Source organism: Hypomesus transpacificus, chromosome 9 (genome assembly GCF_021917145.1).
Source record: "Hypomesus transpacificus isolate Combined female chromosome 9, fHypTra1, whole genome shotgun sequence".
Lineage (NCBI taxonomy): Eukaryota > Metazoa > Chordata > Actinopteri > Osmeriformes > Osmeridae > Hypomesus > Hypomesus transpacificus.
This window is the reverse complement of record NC_061068.1, coordinates 20,250,908-20,278,434: the sequence shown is the minus strand read 5'-3', so window position 1 is coordinate 20,278,434 and position 27,527 is coordinate 20,250,908. Positions and strand designations below refer to the sequence as shown.

Below are 27,527 nucleotides of genomic sequence, written 5' to 3'. Positions count from 1 at the left end.
GTATTGGTCAAACGGTGTACGAACCGTTGAAAGATTTAAATGCAAGACCACAAAGCGAAAATCTGAGGGAGTGGGAAACTAAACTTGCGTCAACATGGGCAACATCATGGATAGGTCTATGCGAGTCGTGCCACAAAGTGAATAATTTAGCCTGTAATTTAGCTATTTTCAGTGTGCTAAATAGGATGCCTCTCCCGTTTGAGCAAGACTAGGTCCTTATGGAGTCTAGCGACTAGGCTAATTGATATGAATACGTAGCCTATACGCTGATACTGGTAGCTTTTAGGTCAAATGCTCTGTATTGCAAGTCTCATAGCCTATCGGAGTCTTTAAAAACTGTCTTTAATAGGAGCCCATATTTTTACTCTCACTTTTTCCTGTAAGGTAATGTCCTTGTTTTTTGGAACTTGCATTGTCTTTTAGCTTTTTATTATTATTATTTATTTATTTATCATAATTATTATTTATAAATGTATGACAATGTCTAGTTGCAATAAACTTAAAGGCTGTGTTGTCCCTTTCTGGAAACCATAAGACCGAACCTTGTGTGGTTGGTAGCGCAAAGCTGATCCACACGCGCTTTGCCATCCGTCTCTCACACCCCGGCTAACTGTTCTCTCATTTGAACTACGGCTGACTTATCGGTTCCCTTTTCAATTTGCGCTGAGCAGGCCTGTCGTTTTTGTAACCCAACCAAGCAAACGTCTGTTTTGATTTTATTTTAGTTGATTATGGCAAATGTATCGTCATCGCAATTGTTTTGCCTTGGAAATGAGCTGGGGCATAGGCGTAAATTTAGGGTGGGACGGACATGTCCCCACCAATTTTTAGGAAACATGTAATTGTCCCCACCAATAATTGCGAGCCTAACATATATATTTTTTATTCTTTTAACATTTTCTGCTCCACACTTGGTTAACTCTCTCAAGGTCAGCGTTACTCTCCTGATTGGCAGGAGAGCGCTGATCACAATGTGTACCAGCGGCCTGACAGCTAACGGTGGTCAAGTGAGCGTCGAAGAGAGACTGTGAGAAGAGATTCAATGATTGGCTCTTTGGCAGGCTATACTCCTGTAAGGTATACATTAACATTGAATGAATAATAAACGATAACATCGAATTATGTAACATTCCTGTATACTATTGTTGAAAATGTACGCTGTAATATTTCCAACGTTAACGAGACTTTGCTAGCTCTGGAACACAACTACGGAATTGTCTACTTGCCACTATAGTTATCGGACATTCATTCGTGCTTTTAGCAACAGGCAGGATCATCAAAATAGAATGGTAAAACTGTGTCTCCACCAATGTTCCAACCAAATGGCTGCGTTCAAACCCTTGGCTGTGCGTATGCAAAAAAAACAAAAAAAAACAAGAAGGCTCTAAAGAAACCTTGCAGCAGACCACCTTGAGGTGCACGATTGTTCTGCAAAACTCCTGCAATGATCTTATTTGACAGTGATGTAAAAATACTTCCGCAGGAGCGGCAGGCGGGGTCTTGGTGAGTTGCTCATTGTGTTTTACACCCAGGAGGACACACTTAAATTGTTAAACAGAGGAAATAAAATGGCTCAAAGTTGGATCAGGCAGGCGGTTGTTTTACTGGTCTTTTGTCAAAGTAAGTTATATTAAATATAATTGTTTTTCTCAGATCAGTAGGCTAAAAATGTAAATCTAGGCCCAACTCATATTTTCCTTAGGATATAATGCCTAATGGAAGTCAAGGCATAGGCACACACATTGATTTTGGCAGTGTATTTGTTATAGGCCTATGTTCTTTCCTTCTTATTTGACTACTATGCCGACGATACACTGTTAAAAACATATTATTGGAACATCTTATGTCTATTGGAAATATATGGGCATGTTTAATTTGTAGATTGATATGCAATTGAAGTTGCAGTTCCGCTATAAACAACCCATGCTGTCAGCCAATACCCCCATATTATTTAGGCCCATTAGGACTTGATCTACAAAACACCTATCAATAACCAACACTTAGAACTGTCTTGGTTTTCTCTACACAAACAAACACACCCTAACAGATCAGATTTGTTTTGATGTATCAAAAACATTGCAGGAATACCTTCAACATTTGGGACTGTAACAGAAGATGGAAGTACCGTTGACATTACCTGCGAGCCACCAAACTCTGGTTCCATGATTTTTTGGTTTCGAGTGACTGACAACGTAGCCATGGAGTTTATTACCACAAAGGCTTCAGACGGGACAGTGAAAGTACCAATAAACGAAGAAATATTCCAAAAACCAACAATGAAGAAGCAAGTCACAATTAAGAGTTTTAAGAAAGAACGCGACAGTGGCTCTTACGGCTGTATGTCAATTAACAAAAATGAACTTAAGTTTGGTGAAGTTACTGTTCTTGCTGGACCAGGTGAGTCCATAGCTTAAAATAATATCGAAAAACACTAGGCCTATTTGAGAGCCATGGCTGTTCAATGGTCAACATTTTTCCCTAACACGTTTTCTTAACTTTCTTTGAGAAGCACCAAAAACAGAAGCAACAACAACGAAAGCACCAGCAAAGACAGCCCAATCCATTCAATCCACAACAACCAAGTCGTGTGCTTGTAACTCTGATAAAGGTCTGACGGATATAATTTTGCTTACCTTTTATAAAATGTATATGAGGTGCACACACACAAAATATTCAACATTTTTTCCTCAGCTATAATAAGGTCAAGGGTTGAGATATTACTTTCTACTGTTTTCATTATTTTAGAACAATAATATTCCATTCGCCCATTGACATACCATTTTTTTTATGTTTACCAGTGGGGGAGAAGAACTCTGGCCTATCCTGTGATCCTTTGATGTGGGGCCCACTGGCTGGGGGCTGTGGCCTTCTCGTCCTCCTTCTCATAGTCACCATATGTTACTGCAATCGTGAGTCCTTAACATACACACACATCTGACACACAGACATTGTCATATCCCAAAAGAAATTCTAACTATATAACAACATACATTTTCTGTAGGTGTTAGAACCAGACGCTGCCCTCATCATTACAAAAGACAGTAAGATGAACATTTTTGTCCAAGTTTTGATGCAATCCAAAAATACAAAGAAATGGCTAACTATGTCACCACTTGATTTTCTGTTGTATCACAAGCAATTGGGTTGAGACAATTGTGACCATTTGTTAATATTTCTTTTGATTTATTATAAAAAGTAAAACAGTTGATCTTTCTTTCTTTTTTGTTCACAGGAAACAAACGGCACAAGGAAAGCAACATGCTATGGCTACAAGACATGTTTAATGCCATTAAGTATATTTCCTTTAGAACATTTTGAAACAATAAATGAACGCTTTGAAAACATATACTAATTTACAGAGACAAAACAATCAATTTAAAACACTTTGAGGTTAGAAAAACACATTTGGGTTTCAAACAGCATCTTCTAGAGCTTAAAAAAGGCTCAGTGCAGTAAGGTTCTACTTGGAACATACTTTAGAGAGTACAATGTGAAATGTTGACTGTCAAATGACTGTTTGATGTGGAGTAAAATTGAGCATTTTGCGTTTTTAATATTTTCAGTTCACAATGATTTTATGTTCTTTCTCTCTTCCTCCTACAAAAACCTGGGCTTTTGGAAAATAATCCATTACATGCACTGAAATTGATGCTTCTACTGTAACACATTTAAAGCTTGCCTGTAAACAAGCTTTTAAGTAAATAAAAATATTAAACTTATTTAAAGTTGTGTGCCTTAAATGCTCAATCACACAAAAAATATATTTATACATTTTTAAATGAATGCTTATTCTGTGAGCTAAGTAATGAAGCTACGTAATGGGGCAAGGGAAATGTGTGTGTATGTGTGTGTGTCCGCGTCTCATGTATGTTTGTTACCACTTGCGGTAATGTACTTTTGAAATATCGTTTGGAAAATAACAAGTCTGAAAGTGTACAACTACATAGCTTTTTATTTGCATTTTTACAACACTTGAAATCCATTTACTTGTACGTTCCTCATTCCCATCAATTATTACACCTAAGTGCGCAAGTGTCCAAGGCCACTGCAGGCAAAGATAAAACCTTGAAAATAACTTTTTGCTAAGACATCTGAAACACCCATTCAAAATCACACAACTGTCAGAAGAGGAAGCACATTTCTAGAGTTTTGAACACTGAAAAACCACCAAGCCTCACACTAGGAGAAGTAAGTAATTTAGACTTGTGATAAACGACTGTCAAATATTTCCCTTTAACTATAATATTTGTACATTTTACATTAGGCTACACCACTTTTACCAAATGACCCAATTTTGAATGTGTAGTGTTAACTTACAGAATTATTTTAGCTTTTCATCATTTTGTGGTAAAATGTTTAGGGCTCTCTGTTGTCTACTTTGTTGAACAAGTTGGTCACTTAGACCCCTGATGACTGAATGCATGAAACACATAATTATACATTTCAAATTTGCAATAAAACCCTAACCCAAATATTATTATTTTGAGATATGTAAGCTATACCTAAACCCGAACAAATAATGTTGACAAGAAAAGTGGCAAATATCCACTTTGCCTTTTGAAGTTCTGACTAGTAGTGATAGGTATTGTGACTGTGTACATTTTACAGTAGTACATTCCTTTACAAATTAAGGCAGTTTACAGAGGTAGCAACCATTCCAGTACACTTGTAAGTGTACTTTCAGAAACCACTATTTGCATCTACAAGGCCATGTGTACATGAAATACCCTTGTTTTATAGATATTGCTTAACAGAAAGTACAATAAATTGTCACCAGTATCTCTCAGCTGCATTAGGCAGACCACATCCTGTAAGTCCTTTTACATGTTCAGTATTGTAAACTAAGATCATCAAACTAAGCAGACTATGCTGTGCTCTAGTGTCTGTATGGTGGCTTGCCACATTATAGAAGAAAAAAAACTCCACTTTCTTTCTGTATACAAGATTGCACCCACATCCTTATACTGCGGACCAGACAATCTACTGCTCCCGCACCTGCTCACAATCACTATTACCCCAACGTTGCAGCAACATCAACTTTAATACTGTGTAGTAGCAACAGCATGCGATGTGGTGGAAATGTCAACTGTTAGCTAGGACAATGGCATGTGTCCGGGGGATATTTCTCCAAGTAAAAATTGTTTTTTCTTTTTCTTAAATATATATTTTTCTTTAATCCTTCTTTCTTAGTTACATGCTATTCTTTCTACTTCTCAAGGACAAGAAACCAACACTCCTCAGTCAAACCACACCAAGCAGTCAAGGCATTGCACACAGTGTGTGTGTGTTTATGTTGTCGTTCATCCAGTATACATTTTCCATCATTTAGAAAAAATAGAATCCTTATTTAGAGTTACTCCCACAAATGGCACCTCTGTGTTGCAGGGGAGATGTATTGCACCGGGAATCTGCAACATATGATAGATTTGTTAACAGTAAGTACAATTAAATTATATTCACACTTGTACCTGTGCAGAGTACAGGTACAAAGTCAATGAAGTCTGAACAGTTTCACCAGTGCAATTGCACTGATCTGTAAAAAAAAAAGAAAAAAAAAAAAAAAAAAAAGAAAAGAAGCCAAATGCCAGGAATCTCTGTCTGTGTATTTTTTTGAATGGGGTTTTAGGGCTGCGAGTTACTCACGATTATCTCGAGAACCAGGCACTCTGCAAAGTTCATATTTTTTATAATACAAAAGGTGTTCAGTGTTACCGTGTTTGGATAAGCATTTCGACATACCCACCAAATAAATGTACTGTTTTGCGATGGATCTTTATCAGCCATGTTGAGCTTGCACTAGGCTATATGTATCACTAAGCGCTTGCACTAGAGATAGGAGGCTGTATGATAACTTCAATTAATTTTGTGTCGTTAATGAACTAATGCAATTAACAAAGGCATTCACATTGAAATTGAATGAAGTGCTTAACACACTGGAGTTCGTAGTAAAGTAAACAGGAACATTTTGTTTTGTTAATGAATTCATGCGACTGTGTGTGTGTCACCAATTTTTATCACGGGCACTGTGCACTAGTACATAGAAAAAAAAACTGATTTGTGCAGAATAGCCTATAGATAGAATAGCTTAACTAATGTTTGGCAGGGTTTGTTGTGCAACTCTCTATTTGTATATTGTATTCAGTTTATTGCAGAGCTTATTGTTTGTATTGCTGGTTATGTTACGCGGGTACCACCCTCAACCTGTCTAAATAAACGTTTTCTTACCCAAATGTCTAGCTCTTGCCACCCTTCCTCATGGATGTAGGCACTACGTCTGAGCTCATTTCTCCAGACAGGGTGTCGAAGGCTGAAGGCTCCTCTGCTTGATTTTTCTAAGAAACAAAGACCAAAGGTCAAACAACTAATATAGGCAACAGACAGACAAACAACCACACCACAGACTGAAGACTTACATTTGGCCCTTCTCTGCAATAAGTTACACATTTAAATGAAAAAGCTTGCATGCCAGTTTATGTTTATTTTTGTTTGGTAAACATGCTGTTGAGAAAATGGTTTGTATCATGTTGTTTTCTTTTTAGGCCATCAGGCTTACTTTGGATTTTGACCTTGACTTGCTCTTGCCCTGTAACAAAGTCGACATCTTTGTTAAAGGAGATCCTGGTTGCTCAGAATTATCCCCCAAAAACTTTCAGTATTCAACCTATAACAACTCGCAATACACAAGACGCAGGAAGAGGCCACAGAAGAGACTCATGTGAAATGAGTTTACATTATTAAGGCTCATGTTCTTTGGACTTAAGGTTAACTGTCACATTAAGCACAGTCTTTGTTTTTGCAAAGACTTTATTTAAAATGTAATAAACTGTTGGGTTTTGAAGCCAACATATTGTCCAAGGAATGACAACATTGCAATCAAGTTTTAACCTTGAGAAGTAAGCTGTGTAATGTGTCTGAACATCTCTAGGGGGCAATGTATGACAAAAAAGGCTGCCCATATGATAAATTTGCTAATTTTGTGCTTGAGAGGGCTGTGTTTATGCTTGGGAGGTTCACCTTTGGCTTTTCTCCTTTTGGTTTGAACTCTGGAACATCTGGAAGCAAAGTGTCAGCCAGAGAGTCCAACACAGGGCCGGACACAGCCTAAAACACACAACATGGCCATTCAACACATACACACAGCAAAAAACTAAAATCTTACCACAGAATCTAATATTAAGAATAGTCTAGATATAGTATTAGACCACAGTTGGCACCAACCTGCAAATTTTCTGGGTGCAGAGAGGGTGGCACCAGCACTGTTGAGACCCCCACAGAGGCAGCAGGGGTGACAGAGGCAGAGAAGTCACCAGACAGCACCTCAAGGGCATCAGCTTCATCCATAGATTTCTGTGGCGCAGAAACAATGGTTATTACGTCTTGAACACTCACCTCTTAAGTAAGTTAATAAAATACATGTGAGAAGGAGTCTGTCGTGTCAAAACAATACCCAGTGGAACGTTTGATGCGAATGCCCTTGAACAATTGTTTGACAAGATGTTTATTCAACTACAAGAAATGTCCTTGTTTAATGCGTATCTCACCTGTTTAGGTTTGACATCTGCTTTGGCCTTGGATTTGACCTTTGCCTTGGATGGGAAGACAAGAAAACTGTCTGAAAGAACTACAATGCAACCTTGTGTCGTCTACGGACCAACAAGTAAACAACAGCAGCACAGAGAGCAAGAAATGTGCAAGTCAATACAGAAACGAGGGGAAGGGATACTAGTACATAGGATCATACAGTGTGTACAGCAGGGGTGTCAAACTCATTTCGCATCGTGGGCCACATACGGCCTAGGGAGATGTCAAGTGGGCCGGACCATTAAAATTATACCATACTCTGCTATAAATAACCAAAATATCATGTCTTTCTTCTGTGTTATCTAGTTTAATTGATATAAAGACCATATCGTATAAAGTCCGTCCAACCGCTTTAACAAGTAATGATCTCTTCGGTGTTGTAGTTGGTTAAAGCGTTGTACGATTACATATTGTTAATGCGAATCTGGGATCCCAAGTTCGCGCCCCAGTCCAGTGAATCTCGTACGATATTCTTTAACTTTTACTGTGAGAAAATGACATAATTCTAAAGGCCTACGGATGTATCACAACATTTTAATGTGTGAGCACTAATATCAGATCAAAATGAACACATGTAGCCTTAATTAAATATTGAATAACGTAGGGTAGTCTACCGTCGGAGACAACCACTACGCCTCATTCAGCCAGTTTAAACGGCTGCTAGATGACGCTGTTCATTTTCAAAGCGCCGATAGTTCGGCTCTTTGGGCCGGCACAATCCGGAAGAAACCATCAAAGCTTCACAAGGCATCGTTCGCCCATCCCTAGTAGAGACCAAGGTATTAATTGATACCGTCTGCTGTTTTCAGTCTGTCTCAGTGATGCGGCTTGTCTTCTACTCTGATGGAAAGAGTGCGCCCCTTAGCGGATAATCCATGATTTGCAGCGAATTAAAAATATTAATTCCATGTCTTTTATGCATTTTTTTCACTTTCAAATTATCCTGCGGGCCTGATCGAACCTCCTTGGGGGCCGGTTCCGGCCCGCGGGCCGTATGTTTGACACCCCTGGTGTACAGTATAGTGTATACTGTATATTTGCCCACTGCCTAATTTTCCTTTTTTCATTGTTGCACATTACATGTAACATTTGGAATCGGGTCATGTCCTTTTGCATGTTTTGGTAACGGTGTAACTTCTAGTGATATATGCATGGGGGGGTGTCACAGGGAAGAGGGATATGGGTAAGAAGAGGGGGGTATGGGTAAGTTAACATTATGCACGTTTCACAATAGAATACACCACAAGGCTTGGGGCCTGTGCTTGGGTCCAAACAAGAGTGTGTTAAGATGTGGCATTTCCCATTGGTTACCTTCAGGTCTTCCTTTGTTTGCCGGTACTCAGGAGGAAGGCTGTCGTCTCTCTCCCCCATCTTGATGAGTTTCTCTTCTGCAACCTCCTTCTCCTGGGAGGGCAGATGTCACAACTACGGTCAATCTTAATGTTGCAGTGACAGTAGCCCACACTGACTGGAAACTCTGAGCCTAGGCAGTTTTAAAACCGTGTAGCTTGCTACGAGAAGAGGGAAAGGACACTTGTTTTCCGTTTGGAATCAGGCCAGTTTCCGGTATCTATCTGTAGATGTGCACCTTGATGATGTCTTTGGCTGGGATGGGAGCGGGCTCAGGGACAGGGGTGGCATCTATCAAGGTGTCTGACAAAGAGTCCAAGGCGTCTGCCGTTCCTGTGGAGAGCTGAGAACACACGTGCACATATGAACGCGCCTGTCTACACACACACACACACACACACACTCACTGTTGGTGACAACTATGAAGTCCAACACTGCACATGCCGTTCTATGTATATGTGTGAGTATGGGCGAGAGACGAGGGTACCTGGCGGTCAGCAGCTGACTGGACCGCAGGAGCCACAGCGGGAGCAACAAATTCTCCAGCCAGAGCGTCCAGGGCAAAGTCTCCAGCCAGAGCGTCCAGGGCAAAGTCATCAGTGTATGCAGGAGGAGCAGCAGCGGGGATGGAAGCCTGGACCACAGGAGCAGCAGAGGGGGACATGAAGTCTCCTGACAAGAAGTCCAGAGCCTCGCCAGAGTCCATGGATGGCTGGAGAGGGGGAGGTGGGGGGGAGGGAGACAGATAGACAGAGACAGACAGAGACGGAGAGAGACAGAGAGAGACAGAGAGAGACAGAGAGAGACAGAGAGAGACAGAGAGAGACAGAGAGAGACAGAAGAAAAGAGAAAGAAAACAAGTGAGATAAACAAAGATAGCTATCAACTGAACTCTATTATTTAGACCTCCATCCAGTAGGGGTGGGCGGTATACCGGTATGAACACGAATACCGTTATTGCATTGTGCCATGATATGGATTTTGCCATATCATGGATATCATGATATATTAATAAATGTATTAGTAAAGTCAGGGCCGGCCCTAGCACATTTGGCGCTCTAGGCGAGCTTCACTCGCGGAAAAAACGGAAACCGAATTGCAACTTTCAAAGTCTATTTTGCCCTGCAAGACTGCATTTCTTTAAAATAAACACAACAACGATCGCAACGATGAACAAACATTAAATAAAGAACAAAATCCCGTCTGTGCTGGACTACGCTCCGGCCACGCCCCCCTGTTCAACGATGCACACACGTGCACGGTCACATTAGGTGCGTTCGACTTCATGCAGCGCCGGCGTCGTCTGCAGCCGCCTGCAGCCGGCTGCCTTGAAGCTGAGAATGCCATTGGCTGCTTCAAGTCAGCCGGGCTGCTGGCGGCTGTCAGCGCCGCCGGCGCTGCATGAAGTCGAACGCACCTATTAGGTGTGGATTTTTACCAGTATTCCTCACTTGTTGACAAATTGCCGTGTTTTCCTTCCTTAATGGGTGTGCTATGCAACGAGTAAAATATTTGTAGTGTTGTTGCACTGGCTATTGGCTTTATATGTGCGCCCCTATTTTAATCATGTCTTTATTGTATAATGTAGAATAAATGGACATATCATTTTTGATATACCCGCCTCTGTAAAATTAGGAAAACTTTCAATTATAAGGTACATCTTTTCTTTTTAACTCTACTAAAGTGCCCGGGGATATCTGGAATTCATTCTAGGCTAAGAACAGAATTTAAGGATTAACATTTCGCCTTTGCACGTTTCTCTTCTTTTCTTTTCTTCTTAAATTCCGCCCCAGATGATTTTTTTTTTTGCTGGGCGCATTTTCTTGCGCCCCCCCCTAGGCGACCGCCTATACCGCCTGTAGGAAAGACCGCCCCTGAGTAAAGTGTTTCTGTTTGGTATAAAATATAAGTCAAGTGATACTGCCTAGTGGGCTGGTTCCAATTTGTATCTTTTACAAAAAAAACATGCAGCATGGACGCTGCACGCATTGTGCCAGCCAATGAAAGTCAACAAACAAGCTAGCGCAACTCTTGCCTGGCTGCCAGCCCAACTTCGCCCCGCCCACAAAAAAAATTGGTCGGGAAGTTGGGTCTGGGGTAGCCTGGCTCTGCCTTCCTACGTACTTCCGCTCAATTTTGATTTTACTTCTGTACTCGGTCTGGCCATTCAGTACGCAAGTCTGATTTTGCAGGTTAATTTTTAACAGGCCAATCAGCTAACAGAGGGAGTGGCTGAGAACAATGACGTTGATGTCGTGCACTAGTTTGTGTTGTAGTTCCGTAATGGCGGCGGAGAAAGATGCAGTTAAAGCCGGAGCAAGAACAAGTTTTGCTGAGTTTTGTTGGTGGCCATGATGTTGTGGCCCTCCTCCCCACAGGGTTCGGGAAAAGTTTGATTTTCCAGCTACGGCAGCTAGCTCTGTTACAGTAGTGGTGAAGGAATTGACTAAGGCGAACGCTAGAAATTGGTTATGGCAGATCAGAGTGGCTCTGGGCAGATCCAATAGTTTTAAACTTCACAGAGTACCCGCCTACAAGGAAGTCAACGCTTGTCAATGGAGCGAGGCCAGACTCTCTGTACAAATGAAATGTACGAGAGTCTGGTTAAGACCAGGATAGGTGTGGGGAAGCTCGGTTGAGGAAAACTATGTCCGAACAGGAGCTGTTAGGACCATTGAAATTGTCAGGGCGGGCTTTATACGATGATGGACAGATGATCGACAGTAACATAATTAACCACGTCACCAAAGAGCGCTTGGGTTGAATTCGTTTTCAACAAACAACATATTATGTTGCTCTGATTGGATGTAGGTCTATCCAATTGAGCAAAGAGGCATTTGTTTTACGAGTTCAGTTGAAACACGCCCCATACTCACAGCCCAACGGAGAGTTATCAGACTTATATTGTGACTAGAATTGTGAGTATGACAACGTCAGGCTACCAGTGGAGTTGATTTGCCAGACAAAGAATAATTGGTAAAAAAAGATTGAGCCTCTGTCGTTTGGAAATGATTTGGTTTCAAGTTATCCAACATCGACAAACAAACAGTAGCCTACTCTGTAAGTTGTGTCGTTGAATTGTGCTAGCCAAAGGTGGAAACACTAGCAATCTCTTTCACCACCTGAAAGCCATGCATGTGCACGAAAATGAATCTACCAGAATGCGTTTGACAAATCCAATGCCAGGTTGGTGGAATTGTGAAATGTATGTTTATTGTAGGCCAACAGAATCGAGTATTCAGCCATGTAATAATTGTTTATAGCTAGAGCTAACTCTACAAATATTTAACATTTTTTTTGCTATACCATGAATGTAGGCTAGTCTACTGTTGAACGCGTAGGCTACTGAGAAGTCGATCTTCCGTGGCAATTAAACGCTGCAACATTTGGAAAATTCAACTCATGTGACAGTGACCTAGTCCTAGCACCCCTTGTGCAGACGAGGGAAGGCTTTGAATAGTCTTACAACAGTCAAGGTCACCATAAAGCTCTTTGATGAGCACCGCAGAATGATCAATAACTCTGACACTCTAGGGCAGGGGTGTCCTCAGGATCCATTGTCCTGTATGGATTTGATCAGTATTTCTGTGTTTCTGAACTGGTCTAACCTCAGGACCCACATTTGTCCTTGGTCATTAAGTTGCAACCGGGGTGGGGGGTGCTTGTGGTGTTTCTGATTGGCTGGTAGGTGGCATGTAACTCTGTATAACTCGAGACGGCTATCAACTAGGTATCTCACGGCAAATGCGTGAGGCTTGACACCTTTAGATTTTTTGACGGAGCCGAAACACACGCCCACAACCCACTCCACACCAGCTCATGACCCAAAAGTGAGAAACACTGTTTTAGATGTTTCCCTGCTCCAGCACACCTGATTCAAATGAATGGTCGTTATCAGGCTTCCACAGAGCCTGAAAACGACCATTCTGAACTGAACACCCCTGCTCTAGGGGCCCAATGACAAACCATGAAACAACATTCTTTGCGTTCCCATGAAACACAATTATGTTTTTAGCTGTAATACGAGCCTAGAATTAGTTTGTTAAAATAGGAATAAATACAGTAGTAAATAATGATCGTATGCTAAGTAAATCCTGATTAAATATTGAGATGACTTGCTGGGCGTCACTCTCTTGGCCTTCTTCACCATTGCTTTACTTACTTTGGAAATCGACCATTCATAGCCTTTGTAAGTCTATTTACTGTTAACTTTGGATGAAAGTGTCTGCTAGTGTCTGCAGTCTAGGTAGCATTTCAGTTGAACCCCTGAAGTTGTCACATATCAGTACACTTATGTAATTTTGTAACTCAGGCATCTTTAGTGAACAATTTTTCAATATATAAGGCGTTTCAAGCCAGGCAAAATTGCACAGTCAGCAAACAATACGGGACCTCAAAGACTTATTTACATGTCCCAGCTGGTGCCATTTGAGATGAGTGCAGAAGTCATTTGATGAATGCACCATCTACTGTAATAGCCACAAAAAGGACCTCCGGGTCTACCACTAAAACTGGTCCATGTCATTACAAGGCTCACCTCAGGCTTGAGTGCAGGAAGGTCTTTGTGTTTGTCGTCTCTGAACCTGTACTCAGGCGGAAGCGTGTCCTCACGCTCACCCACACGCACACCCTTCTCAGAGGCCAGTTTATCTTCCTACACACACGTGCGCGAGAAAACACACACATGCACACACATACAAGTAAACATCAAGTGGAAGCATGTGACCATGCCATGCACTCATCAGTTTTTTGATGCGGTGGGAAATGTAATCTTATGCTGTTTCTACTGGGGGGAATTCAAATGGAACAACACCGGCAGATGTCAACAGAATGGCCATGCAGTGTTTCACTGTGAACACTAGGTTGTGAATAGAAGTGCCCTATCCATCCTGTCCATGCCATGGTGAGTTTGTGGGCCCCGTACCGAGACCACATCCTCGGGTCTGAGCTTGGGAGGTTCAGGTGCTGGTTCTGGAGCAGCCAGGGTGTCGCCAAGAGCACTGAGGGCATCCAGGGACATGGAATCATCCTGGAGAAAAGGTGGGATGAGGGAGAGGGGAGGGAGCGAAAGAGACAAACAGTTTATTACTACTGACACTTGCTTTTTACAGTTCTATTGGTAAAATACCCAGCAGAGCTGCGCATAGAGATGGGCTCTTCAGGTTTCTAAAAATGGAAAACAGAAATAGTTGGGGGAAAGTAATGTAGAAATTGTGTGTTTGAGTAGCACACAGACACAAAACTTTTTTGTTGCCCTAAGAATTTAAAAACAATCAAAGGTAGAAGAGAGAGAGAGAGAGATGCAAACACAGGAAAGAGATACGGTAGGGTACAGTAGATAGAGAAAGAAAAGGTGAACAGGGTGAATGAGAGCGATCTGTTCTCGACTTGCGTCCCTTTATCGAGACCTAAAGCAGCACTAACCCTGACTTGAACCCTTTCACTTTGTTTGGTTTGAAGGACAATGATTCAAACAGTAAACATGTGGATTAAGAGACACAATTAGCAAACAAGTGACACACAACACTGACACATTATCCAACTAGATGAGCACAACATTTAGGTAAACCTTGCATATATTGAGTTATGGGTGGCCCGTGACACATTACTTAAATGGTGCACAATCCCTGTAAACTAAAGTCTCCTATCTGTCTATCTACCCATCCATCACAAAGCTTCATATTGGTCTACTTCCCTGTATTAGAGCAAAATAATGTGTATTTATAGTTGTATCTCTAAATCTGTATTTCCAATACAAATTCATTCTAGTATCAATCATATGTTCAAGTAATTTCTCTTAATGATACCTTCTCAAGTTGAGGCTTTGGGGGGCACACAGTTGGAATAGGGTTAGGGATCCTGTCAAGAGGTTGTGGCACACATGGAGGACAAATGGCTATCTACAAATGAGAGACACAGGACGAAGGCACAGAAACACAACAAAAGTCACCAAACCGAACAGCCAGGCTACATGACAAGACGACACTAACATTACTAACATACACACACGGTTTACCTCTGGAGAATGTACAGGAGGAACAACAGGGGCCTGGACTGTGGAAGCTTTAGTTGGTGCAACAACATCTGCCTTAGGCTTGGAGAGAGGGAAAACAACATCACAGTTCAGTCAACTGAATGCATTACTAACAACGAGGACGTACTGGAGGACTTTACAGAAGCTTGAGTTGATTGAAGTGAATTGATTTGTTTGTTAGCCAATGGGTGGATGGATTGGCTGTTAGACAATAACGGGTCTGTGTCACCTGTTTGGGAGGAGCTTGGGGTGCAACTGGCGCAACAGACGATGTCATGAAGTCTCCAGATAAGATATCCAGAGCCTCACCAGAGTCCATGGAGGGCTGAAAGAGGGAGAGGGGAAAGGGAGGGGAGGGAGGAGGGAGAGATCATTGTAATCAATTACTTATTTATGAGCTTTGACTAGTTTCACTGCTGCTCGCAATCATCATTCTATCAGGATGAATTCAAGAATAATATTCCTATGCCATCTTCAAGATACTGTTAGATCAAAGGACTTAAAAAACTGCCTAAATAGCCATACAATAACTTAGGTGACTTCTTAGCGCTTCACCCGTAAACCCGTAAATGATCTACTACCCCCCCAAAGGATTGCTTTTTAACACAATGTCAAAATAATTTTTGAATGTTTATATCAATCTGTTCAGAAGTGGACATGGTGTCCACAAAAAGTGTCCTCAAAAGGGACCTTTTCTGGCAGGACTATGCTCATCATCAACTGCGAGAGCCACAAAAAAGACCTCCGGGTCTACCACTGAAACTGGTCCATGTCATTAAAAGACTCACTTCAGGCTTGGGTGCAGGAAGGTCTTTGTGTTTGTCGTCTTTGAACCTGTACTCAGGCGGAAGCGTGTCATCGCGTTCACCCACGCGCACACCCTTCTCTTTCTTCAACTTGCCCTCCTGCAGACAAAAAAGGTAAGATGAATACAGAAAGTTAAAATAGCAACAGAAGTTTAATGAATCAAAAGGGTTTACAAGCCACCACACTGAAAAAACACAGTCACTGCTCTATTGCTTAAGTCCGTACCGAGACCATATCCTCGGGTCTGAGCTTGGGAGGTTCAGGTGCTGGTTCTGCAGCAGCCAGGGTGTCGCCAAGAGCACTGAGGGCATCCAGGGACATGGAGTCATCCTGGAGAGAGGGTGGGACGAGGGAGGGAGCAAAAGAGACAATAAACTGTTTATTACTACTGACACTTGTTTTTTACAGTTCTATTGGTAAAATGCCAAGCAGAGTTGCGCATAGAGATGGACAGGACATAATGGAAAGTGAAAGATGGGTGGAGAAGAAGAAATGGTGGAATTAAGTGGGATTATAAGAATGACAGAAAGCTCTTTAAGGGTGCCTAAAACAGACAGGCTAAGTAATAGATAACTGCAATGCTAATTAATGGATAACAATTGAATATGACTCCAAAAACACTTTATAGCATTTCTGTATGACATAATGACAGCTTGGTATGTTCCACCATTTCAACAATGCATATGTGCTGCTTAATTTGGAACTTTCAGTGTTACCAGTATCTTTGCTGTTACCTTTTCAAGTTTGGCTTTCTTGTCAGCGGGAGGAACAGCAGACTTTGTAGCAGGTGCAGTCTTTGACTCTTCAGGTTTCTAAAAATGGAAAACAGAAATAGTTGGGGGAAAGTAATGTAGAAAATGCGTGTTTGAGTAGCACACTGACACAAAACCTTTTATGTTGCCCTAAGAATTTAAAAACAATCAAAGGGAGAAGTGACAGTTAGGTTTCCATAAAGAGAAATTTGATTTTGTCCCCCCCCCACACTATATTTCCAAATTAATAGATCTTCATATGCAAAACCAAGAAGTGTGGTTTAAATAGTGTTGTATTTTTCAAAGAAATCATATACTTGGCTTCTTTACATTCACTGAATTATATTTTTCATGGTTGAACCGAATCTTATTATTTTGTTACCGGTAATAAACCGGACTACTAAAATGAGTGGAATTTCACAGTTTCACATTTCCTACATTCAGTACTTCTTCAAATGATTTAAAATCTGCTTTGTAGGAGTGCCTTATACATTATGGCTACACATAATACACATGTAAACATTGTTACATTTCGGTTTCTAATTACCTTCTCAACTTTGGCTTTCTTGTCAGCAGGGAGAACAGCAGACTTTGTAGCAGGGGCAGTCTTTGACTCTTCAGGTTTCTAAAAATTTGAAAAGAAAATAGTTTAGTTCAAATTTTGTTGTGCACAGTGGTTAGTTATACTTTGATATTGCCAGTACCTAGTTTAACCTGCAAGGGCACAAAAGTATTGAAAATCTATAGAAGCCTACAGAATATTAAATAGCACAAGAAATGTGCAAAAGTGGAAAAGGTGACAGGATTCTTTTATTTATTTTTTCCTGTCCCTGCCAGTCATTTGCCAGATGTAATGTGTGGATATGTAGAACACTTATGTTGCTAAAACAAATTCACAGCATATTTGCCACTGTTCAGTCAGGTATTGCAGATGATATTTTTTTCACAACGACAGCAATGCATACATGCACTGACAAAAGCAATCACACACAGCTCAAAGTTAACCAGCCTCACTTTACCTTGGAAGGGGGTGGTGGAGCAAAGTTGGAGATGCCAGCAGTTGAGGCATTAATGGCACCCACACTCTCCATTTTCTGTGGAACACAGAATTCAAATGATGTTTATCACCCCATACATTACAGGATTCTAAAGAAAAACTGTTACGGTTCCATCCGGATGGTTCTAAGCTGTTCTACAAGCCCACTCTGAGACTCACTTCTCCTTTCTTCTGACTCGGGGAAGTTGAGGTCATGAACCCGGCAGAAAGGGAATCCAAAGCCTCGTCTGTGCCCATGGGTTTCTGAGAGAAATAAAGACACAAAAACCTTCAGTTTCGTATTGTAAGGCTGGGTGTCACCCTGTCCCCACCTCTCATATGCTCAATTTTGGAGTTTCTGGTCGGACTCTCACACCCCATTGTGTAACTTACTGTAGCCTTGCTAGTCATATGTTGATAAGTAAGGGTCAAGAAGTGGTCTGATTTGTTGTCCTTGTGTATGAAGGTAAATGTAAAGTATTGAGACATTCTCTTCAGATCTGGCTTGTCCTTGTAATCATTCTTCTTGGTCACCTCTTGCTTTCTGTCTCTGATTTACAATAATCATGGTAGTAGTTAGGAGTTAACTTTCATTTTGTAACATGTTTGCCTTGTAATTGATTTCATTCATTTGCAAAGTTATTAAATGTATATTTAATTTAACCTTATTTTTACCATTTTTGCTTTGATTTAACCCATAGAGTCAAATAACTGTAATTCTCTTTGTATTGGCATTATTTGGTTCATGTTAATACACTTTACAGTTTCCTTCAAACATAGGGGAATAGTTATAGGTTGTTTGGACAATATTAAACCCCCTACAGTATCTATTGACCTTTTCAAGTTACCTGTGCTGTGAGCTAGCCAGTGATGTACATGTACTGTCAAACATACCAAAAAAATGAATTACACAATCTGAACAACAATGGGAGGATCCTCAACTGCGACACAACTACGAGGAAATATGACTTTAGTTCTGTTGTAAAGCTTTCCTCTAGGTGGCGACTGAGACTCACTCAAAGAGACAAAACAGAAACAAATAATCCAAACCAGCCTACATGTGTCAACCTAGGAGGAAAAGTACAGACACACCCATTGCATTCCACAGACCAGATGAAGCAACTGAGAGGTTTGTTGTGTTTCAAAGTTTCAGGGGCTTCATTAATATAAACAACTAACTTGAAATAAAAGTTTGGTGTCTGTTGCTTGACAGCAATAGTGTTGGTTGAACAAAGAACAGGCATGTGCTGTTTCAACAACATTCAAGGGCAGTTACGTGTGAGAGAAAGCAAAATGGGTGTTGAGTAAATCAGGTGTGGTGATTTTAAGTATGTACTGTAACATGTGTGGCTGGATAGGTGTGGTGTGTGTCCAAGTACTGGGTTTGGTAGAACAAGATCCAGCTGGTAAGAGTTTCAGGAGGTGTGTCTAGTATTGTTTGCTGAGCCAACACCCAGACTTCAGTGTAACATTCCGCACTGTAGAGCTACCTAACATTGTCAATTGCGAGCCATGGGTCACGGCAATGGCATGTGTATGTGTGGGTCAGGGAGAGAGAGTGTGTATGTGATAGTGAGAGGTGGCGAAAAGTGAGACGGGTGTGTGAAATGAGAGAAGAGGATACAAACACATCTACACCGATTTATCAAGGATTAAGGATATAATTTACCAGGACAGAGCAACTTACCGGGATGTCCTTTTTCACAACATCTGGTTTGACAGCTGGGCCCTATAAAAATATGCAAACGTTAGATCAATATCAGGGTCTTAAAAACACAAGTCTTAAAAACAAGGCAAAAGGTTTCAGCTGACCTTACAGCACAGACAGAGACTCATCCAACAATCATATTTGTAGCTTGACAATCTGCCATCTTGTGTTTTTGCTCCTAGATATTGATCATAATATATGCATAGGACACCTCCACGTGGTGTTTAGCAACAACTAGAAAGCTAAGAATGACAGTATTAGTTGTAGGGCTGAATTTGGGAGTACCGAATTCATGGCCCATTGTGGATTTCCAGACTTTTCCTTTTCAGCCACATGCTAACAAAAGTGTGAGGGGAGTGCCTTCCTCCCCTGTGGAAACCATTGTTCCTAACAGACTGCATCATCACACCTTGGAGTACCCAAGCCTCTGAGGGGTATCGCCACAGTTGGAGAGGAAATGGACTGAAACTATCATTACAAGCAGATTTTCCTGTAAATACAGTTCAGAACAGCTTTTAAAAGGTCATGTCTGATATGCATTTGTTTCTTATTTTATGCATCACATTTTAGTTTTGTTTATTTTTTGGGGGGTATATAGCGGGACAAGTTATCCTTCACTCCTCATTGTGAGAAATACAAGTTGTTGCGTGAGAATGGGTTGAAATGCATGAGTCAAACGCCAAATGCGTGAAACTTGAGAGCTCTGGTGTTGCACAATGTATATTTACAGGTTTTACAGAGTTTGTGCATGCAGGTTCAAAATGTGTTTACACATTCCCATGTCTTCCAAACTTTGGAATCCCAAGACATCACATTTGGTCTTCTGCAGCCACTGAGTAAGCAGGTGATGGTCCGTGGATGATCCAATTCAAATTTGCACAGTTTCAAACTTCCTCTTTGTTGATGAATACAATCTGGTTAGATATGTGGGTTCTGTATTTAAGACAGTCATCTTTAACTTCTTGAAGACTTTATTCCCATGCACTAGGCTTGTAGATTTGGAGTTTTGTTTATTATAGGAACTCCGGGGGATTTCATTTCGTTGTAACTGCCTTTATTAACGCTTTGTGTAAATCAGGTGATGAGATCACTTTCAAGCCCTCCAATAATAAATGGTGACTTTGTTTTCCAGAGAGAACACAGAGGGGTTGCCGAAAAACGTACAATAATGCAAAAGCACATTCTTGATCGATAACACTCAAAAACATTGGCAGGCATACAGCATGGAATTGAGGAGTGTGTGTGTGTGTGTGTGTGGGGGGGGGGGTGACCAAGAAACTGACCCTGTTTTCAAATCTGTATTCAGGCGGTAGAGTGTCTTCTCGGACCCCACACAACATGGCATCTTCTGCTGTCAAGCCATGCTGTGATACATGCAGCACACACCGTTAAGCACTCTGCCATGACACATGACACACATGCGTCTGTCTAACAATGAAGAAACACTCATAACCTTACATATGCATGCACGCACGCACACACACTTTCACAAACATTCTCAGTAACACACACACACACACGGGACACATTCACACGTGCTCTACCTCTTTGACCTCAGGACCAGTATATTTGGGTGGGTCTGGTTGGGAGACAGAGTCTACTGATGGCAAAATGGCAGCCAAGGCATCAAAAGGGTCCACTTCAGGTGCCTACACACATGCAGTATGTCTCAAAATTCAAGCAGCATGACATCCAGCCATTACTTTTGTAGCATCAGCGCAAGAGTGTAAATTGCAGCTTCAGCACAACAGAGCTTCAGACAGAAGAAATGTAGGGACTTGGTTACCTCTTTGGATGCCTTGGTTCCTGGGGGCCCAACTTCTACTTGTACCTAGGAACCAGACCAGGACAGTGAATAATGTAGTTCTATACATGTTTGTGTACAGTATGTAGTCGTAATACACTGTACAGTCAACAAAAAATATCACAACATGTACTGTATGGTGTTGGTCCCATATTTCAGTGGCTGAAATCAATAACACAGAAAAGTTCCATAGGCACAAAATCACAGGGTGCTGTTCATTTTAGTAAGCAGGGTGCTTTCCTTTAGAGTAGAAACAAGAACAAACAATACAGAAAAACTTGTGAAACTCTCATACAGAAACCCTCATGTACAGGCCCACAACAATCCTCCTCCAGATTGCTTCACCAAACTCCCTCCTCTGTCAGGAGATAACTTAACACCAAATTGTCAAACCACCTCTACCTTAGTTGTTTTCACATCTGTTTTCCCCTTCACAGAGGCACTTCCATCCACACTGGCAGCTGCAGCGGGCTTTGACACTTTAGCCGGATCAATTTTAGCCGAGTCAACTTTTTTCGCCGGGTCTGGTACACTCTATGAACGCAGGAGGGTTGACAGCATTAGACCCGACACATTACAGGACTTGGAGTGGTCATTCTGTTTGTTTAAGATTATATTTATTGTATTTCTTCTCCTGCACTCCAGGTTAAGATGAAAGATATGTGGAAAGTCTAAAGCGTACACCTGTGTTTGTTATTTGGAAGTGACGGTTTAGCAGTCTGATCCACCACTTAGTTTTAATAGTGAGGGCACTGTTAACAAGAAAATATATGGGATGAACATATACAGTAGCTCACCACCCTAAACTGGCAGAGAAGCAAACCTGAAACCTGACAGGAGCAGGTTATTTTTAAAGGCAGAGGTGGTAGAAAAACAAAATGAGTGAGAGCCCAAGTATGACAAGTATGATGATGTCCATGAAGTTCTCTGGCAGCAGAAATTGGGAGTCAACAAGTCCCTTTTAAGCATCTGACACTTCCAAACCAGAAGCAGGGGGAGCCCAAAGTCACCTCAAAAAGGAAGAGCAAAAGCGTAACGCCACGTGAAAGTCTGGAAGAGGACGAAGGAAAAAACGAGAATAAAGAGAATGAAAATACAAAACAAAAAAGCTTTGAGTCTTCATACCATAGGCATTTTCGACCAAAATACTTCAAAGACAAAGTCACCCAAGAAATTCAAGTGGAGTGAGGTCAAAAGATCCAGGGCAGATAAGAAGAAACCCCCAAGTCGGAAACACCCCTCATATCATATTAATACTGCTGTCTCAAGTCTACCTTGACCGTCTGTTTTGGAGAGTCAGTAGGCTTTGGCTTGGTTGTTTCAGCTTTCACGGTTGTGGCCGCTCCTGCTGAGCTGGCTGTTCCAGCCGAGGTGGTGGGAGCTTTGGCCTGAGAGACAGGTGTAGTCTACAACCAAGAACCAACATGTCAGCACTCCAAACTTATAAAATAAACAGTAGGGAACATCTCAATTCCAATATGTGCAAACATACAGTACGTTCATATGCATTTTACCCATGGAGGTAGGAAATTAGTCATTTAGTTTGAGGTGGAAGGATTGTCAAAACTCAGCATACGATGTATTTGCCATTAAACACAAATCTATCTTAACCCTTCCTGGTTAGAGAATAGAGAGTACCAAATGTTTGGTGCATTTCTGTGGATCTGTGTTTATAGACAACGTACATCCAGACTTAACAGTCCTTCAGATGTCACAAAGGGGTCAGGGGAAGAAACATGGAAATCTATATTCAGCACATTCAGCTGGCTGTATGTTAATAGGGTTACCTTGAGGATTTCTTTAGGACTGCCTCCGGTCATATCAATAATTGTAGCACCTGCTACCCCGGTGTTAGGAGAGACAAATGAAGTCTACAAACCAAGATGAAGGCGTGGAAAATGTTAAGAGGGTGTGGTTCACAGAATAGACACAGAATAAATGAACTATTCCCTTTGCAAATGGAGTGTCCACCACATTCACAAACGTCACAGCAGAAGGTCATTTTTATGATGACTAGCGTGGCAAACAAATGCAAGTGTGTCATAGGTCAAGATGGAAGATGGGCACGATGAGAAGAAAAAACAGACCATAAACCTATCATACACCAGGAGAAAAGTGGAGACAAGAAAGTGACGTCCAAGACATCTGTTAGACATGCCACCACAAGCCACCACCAACACCACCACAAGCACCAGTACTACAGTCTCTCGATAGACCCTCGTCTTCCGATCTCTACCTCCGGTTTGACTATTGCAGTCCCTTTCTGTGTCACCCCTGCAGAGGTAGCTACTTTGACATCACTTCCTGTGGTACTGCCCATTGTCATGGTTACTCCTGGCTTTGTAGCCATGGTAGATGCTGCAGATGTAACAGTTGTCTTCTGTAATATAACAAGTTATTACCAAGTTATTTACCATTTATATTTAAAAACCACTAAATAACATAGCTAAAGTGTTCTGTCTCAAACCCACAGACAACTAATCACAAATATGAGATTTTTGATATTACTCAGTAGTTGTTATGAATTATTTGATGTGGCTGGTAAAACAAATGGTACACAGGACAAGGTAAGCAAACACACCCTTTTGAAAACAAAACTAACTCTGGGTCTCAGGGATTAAGAGCAGAAGGAGAGATACCCAGAGGCCATCAATCATAGCTCCTGACTGGATAAATAACCTTCTCTTTAACCCCACTTAAATTAACCTTGAATCGGTATGTGAGACCATAGCACATGAGTGGGCCACTAAAGACCGGTTGTAACCCTGGTCCGGAAAATGAATCTGTTGTTCTTTATATGCTTCCATCTCTGACTTGATCTTGGTGAAAGTAAGTGGAGAAACTAGGTTAAGTCTTTGAATAGGACCATTTAGCAATACAAGAGTAACACAAAACTGACATACAAGAACATGGTCAATGAAACCGCTTCCATGCTGACTCCTTGTAGAAATTAACACAATTAACAGAAATCTCTTTACAACTGTTTTACCTCAAACCATCATTCTGTACTCTTACATTACAGATGTCCTTAACACAACATGTTATGCTGACAGTATACACCTCCCATACCGCTTCATGGTACTCAGAGCCTCTTTTAGCATACTCTCTCATGTCCAACCAAAACCTAACAATAGTCAGGGCACCAAAATAGGAGACATTCGAAACATGAATATGTCTCCCTGAGATTGGCATCTCAGCCACATGTCATTGCTTGGGTTGTGGGCACAGGAAAGAGATCCACTGATATAGTTGTGAACAAGAATTACCTGCTGGATAGATATGTATATATTGTGTGAAGACATTGTGCATATAGTTACAAATTATTCAGTGAAAGCAGAGCAGCACTTCGTTTTGTTAGATCAACTCAACTTAAAGTACTTCTTTTTTATTGGATGAGCTAATTCCGCAGCAAATACTGACGGCACACTTAAATCTTAGTTGTGTAATGCTACATCAGTAGGTCATTTGCATAGAATGAACATGATACAACTGTGCACAATTTTTCCTTTTGTAAATTGACTACATTTGCTAAATATTTGTTATATGACTTGAGAACCAATTAACTACCATTAACACAATTTTCAAGAAGTAAAAGGAAGTGAACATGTTACATGTTTTCCTCATCATGATGACAATTTGGTATATCAATGAAACATGAAATGAATGAAAATGAATGAAAAATATTATGCAATCATTTGAATTCTGAACTTGAACACATCAAACATCAAAGGACAGAAATCACACAAACTATGGCCAGCTCTTCCAACTATTGTTCCAGACCTACAATGATTTTGAAAAAAAAAACAGGTCCTTTAAAGTTGGGTGTAAACCATCATTGACTTGAGTGGGAGGAAGCAGAGATGCAACTTAAGGATCCCAACCATCCATTTACACTTCTACAAGGTGTCATGGTAATAGAACTCTAACCAATCAACAAAAACAGGAAGTAAATTAGCTATTCAAAACACTCTCTAAAGAAGAGGGTCAGAGGTAAACTAGACTGGATGCAAGAATGGACCTTGGGACTCTGGATCAAGTTGGAAGAAAATAAAGGAATGCACAAATAAAAGAAGGGTTGGATGGTAACTAAGATGTGATTGAGAGCTGGAGAACAACAAAAAGGTTGGATAATACAAGGACTGAGGAAGGAGGGGGAGCTGTGTGAAGGAGTTTACCATACCTCAAACTGAGCTGGTTTCATGGAGGAGACCTGTGCCGCCGGGGCTGGTGGGGCATGTTTGGGTTGCGACTAGAGGGTACCAGAGAGATGGAGAGAAAGAGAGAAAAAGAGATCAAGTTCAGTCAAGACAATCACGTTAGTAATTAGTTATTGAGCATTTATTGATACCATGACATAGAAATAGGTTGGACTTTGGCAGAGTGGATGATCTAAGGGAAAGCGCTCTCTGCCTCCTCGATGCGATACATACAAACATGACATGAGACAGGGAGCAATAGAGATATAATCCCCTGATGGATAGAACATACAGACAGCATTCGGGAGAAGGGGATGGTGGAGGGCGGCAGCAGCACTGATCATACAACAACCAGGGGTGAATGTGTGCGTATCCGGGGGGCCTTTTAATGCCGTCTTATCGGACATGGCTCAATGGGCTTGTGCTGGCTAACACAGGTGTGGTAACAGTGTTTCCCCTATCATTATATTAGGGGGTCACCCCGCACCCCCAACGGCACCCCCGCCCCCCCTGGAAGGTCAAGTTGTTTATTCATTAGATTTTTTTTATATATAGCGCCAGATCACAAAATAAGTCATTTAAGGTTACCTGCCATCAAAAACAGGTCTATAGCTTGCTCTTTTATTAAACAAACTAAGTGGCCTTATGTTATTTATCTTATTTACACGACGGCATGTCATTTCTGTCATCAGTGATTCCCAAAGTGGGGGTCGCGACCAGCGAGGGGGGGGCCGTGAAATTATGTCCGAAATCAAGGAACATTTAAAAACAATTAGATATAGTATATTTTAGCCAAGATTTTAACAAGTAAAAAATAGTAAGGCCTAGTTAAATTAATGCATGCAAATAAAAAAGCCATCAACCTTTTGACTTTCCATTCACTGTAAGTACGGCAAACCATCTCTGACATCCGACCAGGAGGATGCATAAGTTGAACTGTCAAGCGACCGAAGGTTAAAGGCAGCGAAGAAGCCAAGAAACTGGCTGAGTTTCAACCGAAACTTGTAAAACAAATGGCTCTTCGCTCAATTGGATAAATCTACAACCAATCAGAGCAACGTAATATATTGTTTGTTGAAAACAAATTCAATTGCGCTCTTTGGTGACGTGGCTGATTATGTTACTGTTGATCATCTGTCCATCATTATATAAAGCCCGCCCTGACAATTTGATAGGTCCGAACAGCTCCTGTTCGGACATAGTTTTTCCCCAACCGAGCTTCCCTAGACCCAACTTCCCGACCTTTTTTTTTTGTGGGCGGGGGGATAAGTTGGGCTGGCAGCCAGGCTACCTCACAGCACGAGAATTTAAAATGATATGACTTGAAAATCCTCCACCGCAGCACAGCCCCGCAGTAGCGGACTGGCCATCGGGAGCACCAGGAGAAGAATAACGATGGAAAACAAGGCTAAGAAACGTAAGGGTGGGGCTGAAAAATTAAAAGACAAAAAGACATCACCTCCACTAGAACATTTTACCAATTGAAAAACGGCTATGTTTATTTTACACAAAGCTCAAAAACTATTTTGCGCTCAAATAAAAGGCCCAAAACACTTGGATTAACTATCAAACTCCTGAATTAGCATCACAATAATCTGTTTGGCTGGGGCAATGAGCTGACAGCACATTTAATTAATCATACCGAACTGAATACCGAACTGATTTTCATGCAGTTTGCTTTGCTGCAAAGGTCATACATGTAGCTATGATACAGGCCATGGTTATTCTTTTCACAAAATAAAACTAATAGTATGGTAATGTTAAATTTTACTTGTGAAAAGTAATCCCCCGAGCCCTGTTTGCGATTGTCTGCAGATTTGAGCAGGAATATGCTGCACTGTGCTGGTATCTTGTTTATTCTGATTCTAAGCAACTAGACATTTTTAGTTGTAGCAACGCTGCCGAATATCCACAAGCTAAAGCCGGAGCAAGAACAAGTTTTGCTGAGTTTTGTTGGTGGCCATGATGTTGTGGCCCTCCTCCCCACGGGGTTCGGGAACAGTTTGATTTTGCAGCTACGGCAGCTATCTCTGTTACAGTAGTGGTGAAGGAATTGGCTAAGGCGAACGCTAGCGATTGGTTATGGCATATCAGAGAGGGTCTGGGCAGATCCAATAGTTTTAAACTTCAACAGAGTGCCCGCCTACAAGGAAGTCAACGCTTGTCAATGGAGCGAGGCCAGACTCTCTGTACAAATGAAATGTACGAGAGTCTGGTTAGGACCAGGCTAGGGATCACTTAATATAGCTTTCTGATTTC

General features: G+C 41.3%; 2 protein-coding genes across 43 annotated transcripts in view; one reads left to right on the top strand and one right to left on the bottom strand.

The window, feature by feature from the left end:
- Positions 1–431: 431 nt before the first annotated feature.
- On the top strand, positions 432–4,757 carry cd8a (CD8a molecule). Of its 2 annotated transcripts, XM_047025599.1 has the most exons (7): positions 432–1,077; positions 1,484–1,503; positions 2,083–2,397; positions 2,510–2,608; positions 2,799–2,909; positions 3,002–3,041; positions 3,233–4,757. In XM_047025599.1, exons 1-7 carry the CDS (start codon positions 1,043–1,045, stop codon positions 3,282–3,284), a joined length of 672 nt encoding a protein of 223 aa, XP_046881555.1. In that variant the 5' UTR covers positions 432–1,042; the 3' UTR covers positions 3,285–4,757. The 2 variants fall into 2 exon arrangements, with proteins under 2 accessions (XP_046881555.1, XP_046881556.1); XM_047025600.1 differs by lacking the exons at positions 432–1,077; positions 1,484–1,503 and adding an exon at positions 1,510–1,620.
- Positions 3,933–27,527, bottom strand: part of cast (calpastatin) — a 46,334-nt gene continuing 22,739 nt past the window's right edge. For 12 of the 41 annotated variants that reach the window (XM_047025558.1, XM_047025559.1, XM_047025560.1 and 9 more), the window contains 29 exons: positions 25,253–25,321; positions 23,309–23,452; positions 22,860–22,943; positions 22,347–22,478; positions 21,475–21,606; positions 21,055–21,099; positions 20,813–20,917; positions 20,552–20,632; positions 19,248–19,289; positions 17,741–17,824; positions 17,544–17,618; positions 17,072–17,149; positions 16,507–16,584; positions 15,998–16,102; positions 15,754–15,870; positions 15,195–15,290; positions 14,948–15,025; positions 14,739–14,831; positions 13,856–13,960; positions 13,469–13,585; positions 9,419–9,643; positions 9,170–9,274; positions 8,893–8,985; positions 7,542–7,586; positions 7,219–7,347; positions 7,015–7,101; positions 6,554–6,583; positions 6,226–6,332; positions 3,933–5,408 (listed from right to left, as the gene is read on the bottom strand). In XM_047025558.1, coding sequence (XP_046881514.1) covers positions 6,234–6,332; positions 6,554–6,583; positions 7,015–7,101; positions 7,219–7,347; positions 7,542–7,586; positions 8,893–8,985; positions 9,170–9,274; positions 9,419–9,643; positions 13,469–13,585; positions 13,856–13,960; positions 14,739–14,831; positions 14,948–15,025; positions 15,195–15,290; positions 15,754–15,870; positions 15,998–16,102; positions 16,507–16,584; positions 17,072–17,149; positions 17,544–17,618; positions 17,741–17,824; positions 19,248–19,289; positions 20,552–20,632; positions 20,813–20,917; positions 21,055–21,099; positions 21,475–21,606; positions 22,347–22,478; positions 22,860–22,943; positions 23,309–23,452; positions 25,253–25,321 — 2,673 coding nt within the window. In that variant the 3' untranslated portion in view covers positions 3,933–5,408; positions 6,226–6,233. The remainder of the gene's footprint in view (positions 5,409–6,225; positions 6,333–6,553; positions 6,584–7,014; positions 7,102–7,218; positions 7,348–7,541; positions 7,587–8,892; positions 8,986–9,169; positions 9,275–9,418; positions 9,644–13,468; positions 13,586–13,855; positions 13,961–14,738; positions 14,832–14,947; positions 15,026–15,194; positions 15,291–15,753; positions 15,871–15,997; positions 16,103–16,506; positions 16,585–17,071; positions 17,150–17,543; positions 17,619–17,740; positions 17,825–19,247; positions 19,290–20,551; positions 20,633–20,812; positions 20,918–21,054; positions 21,100–21,474; positions 21,607–22,346; positions 22,479–22,859; positions 22,944–23,308; positions 23,453–25,252; positions 25,322–27,527) is intronic. The other 29 variants (XM_047025587.1, XM_047025588.1, XM_047025586.1 and 26 more) reach the window with 10 other exon arrangements.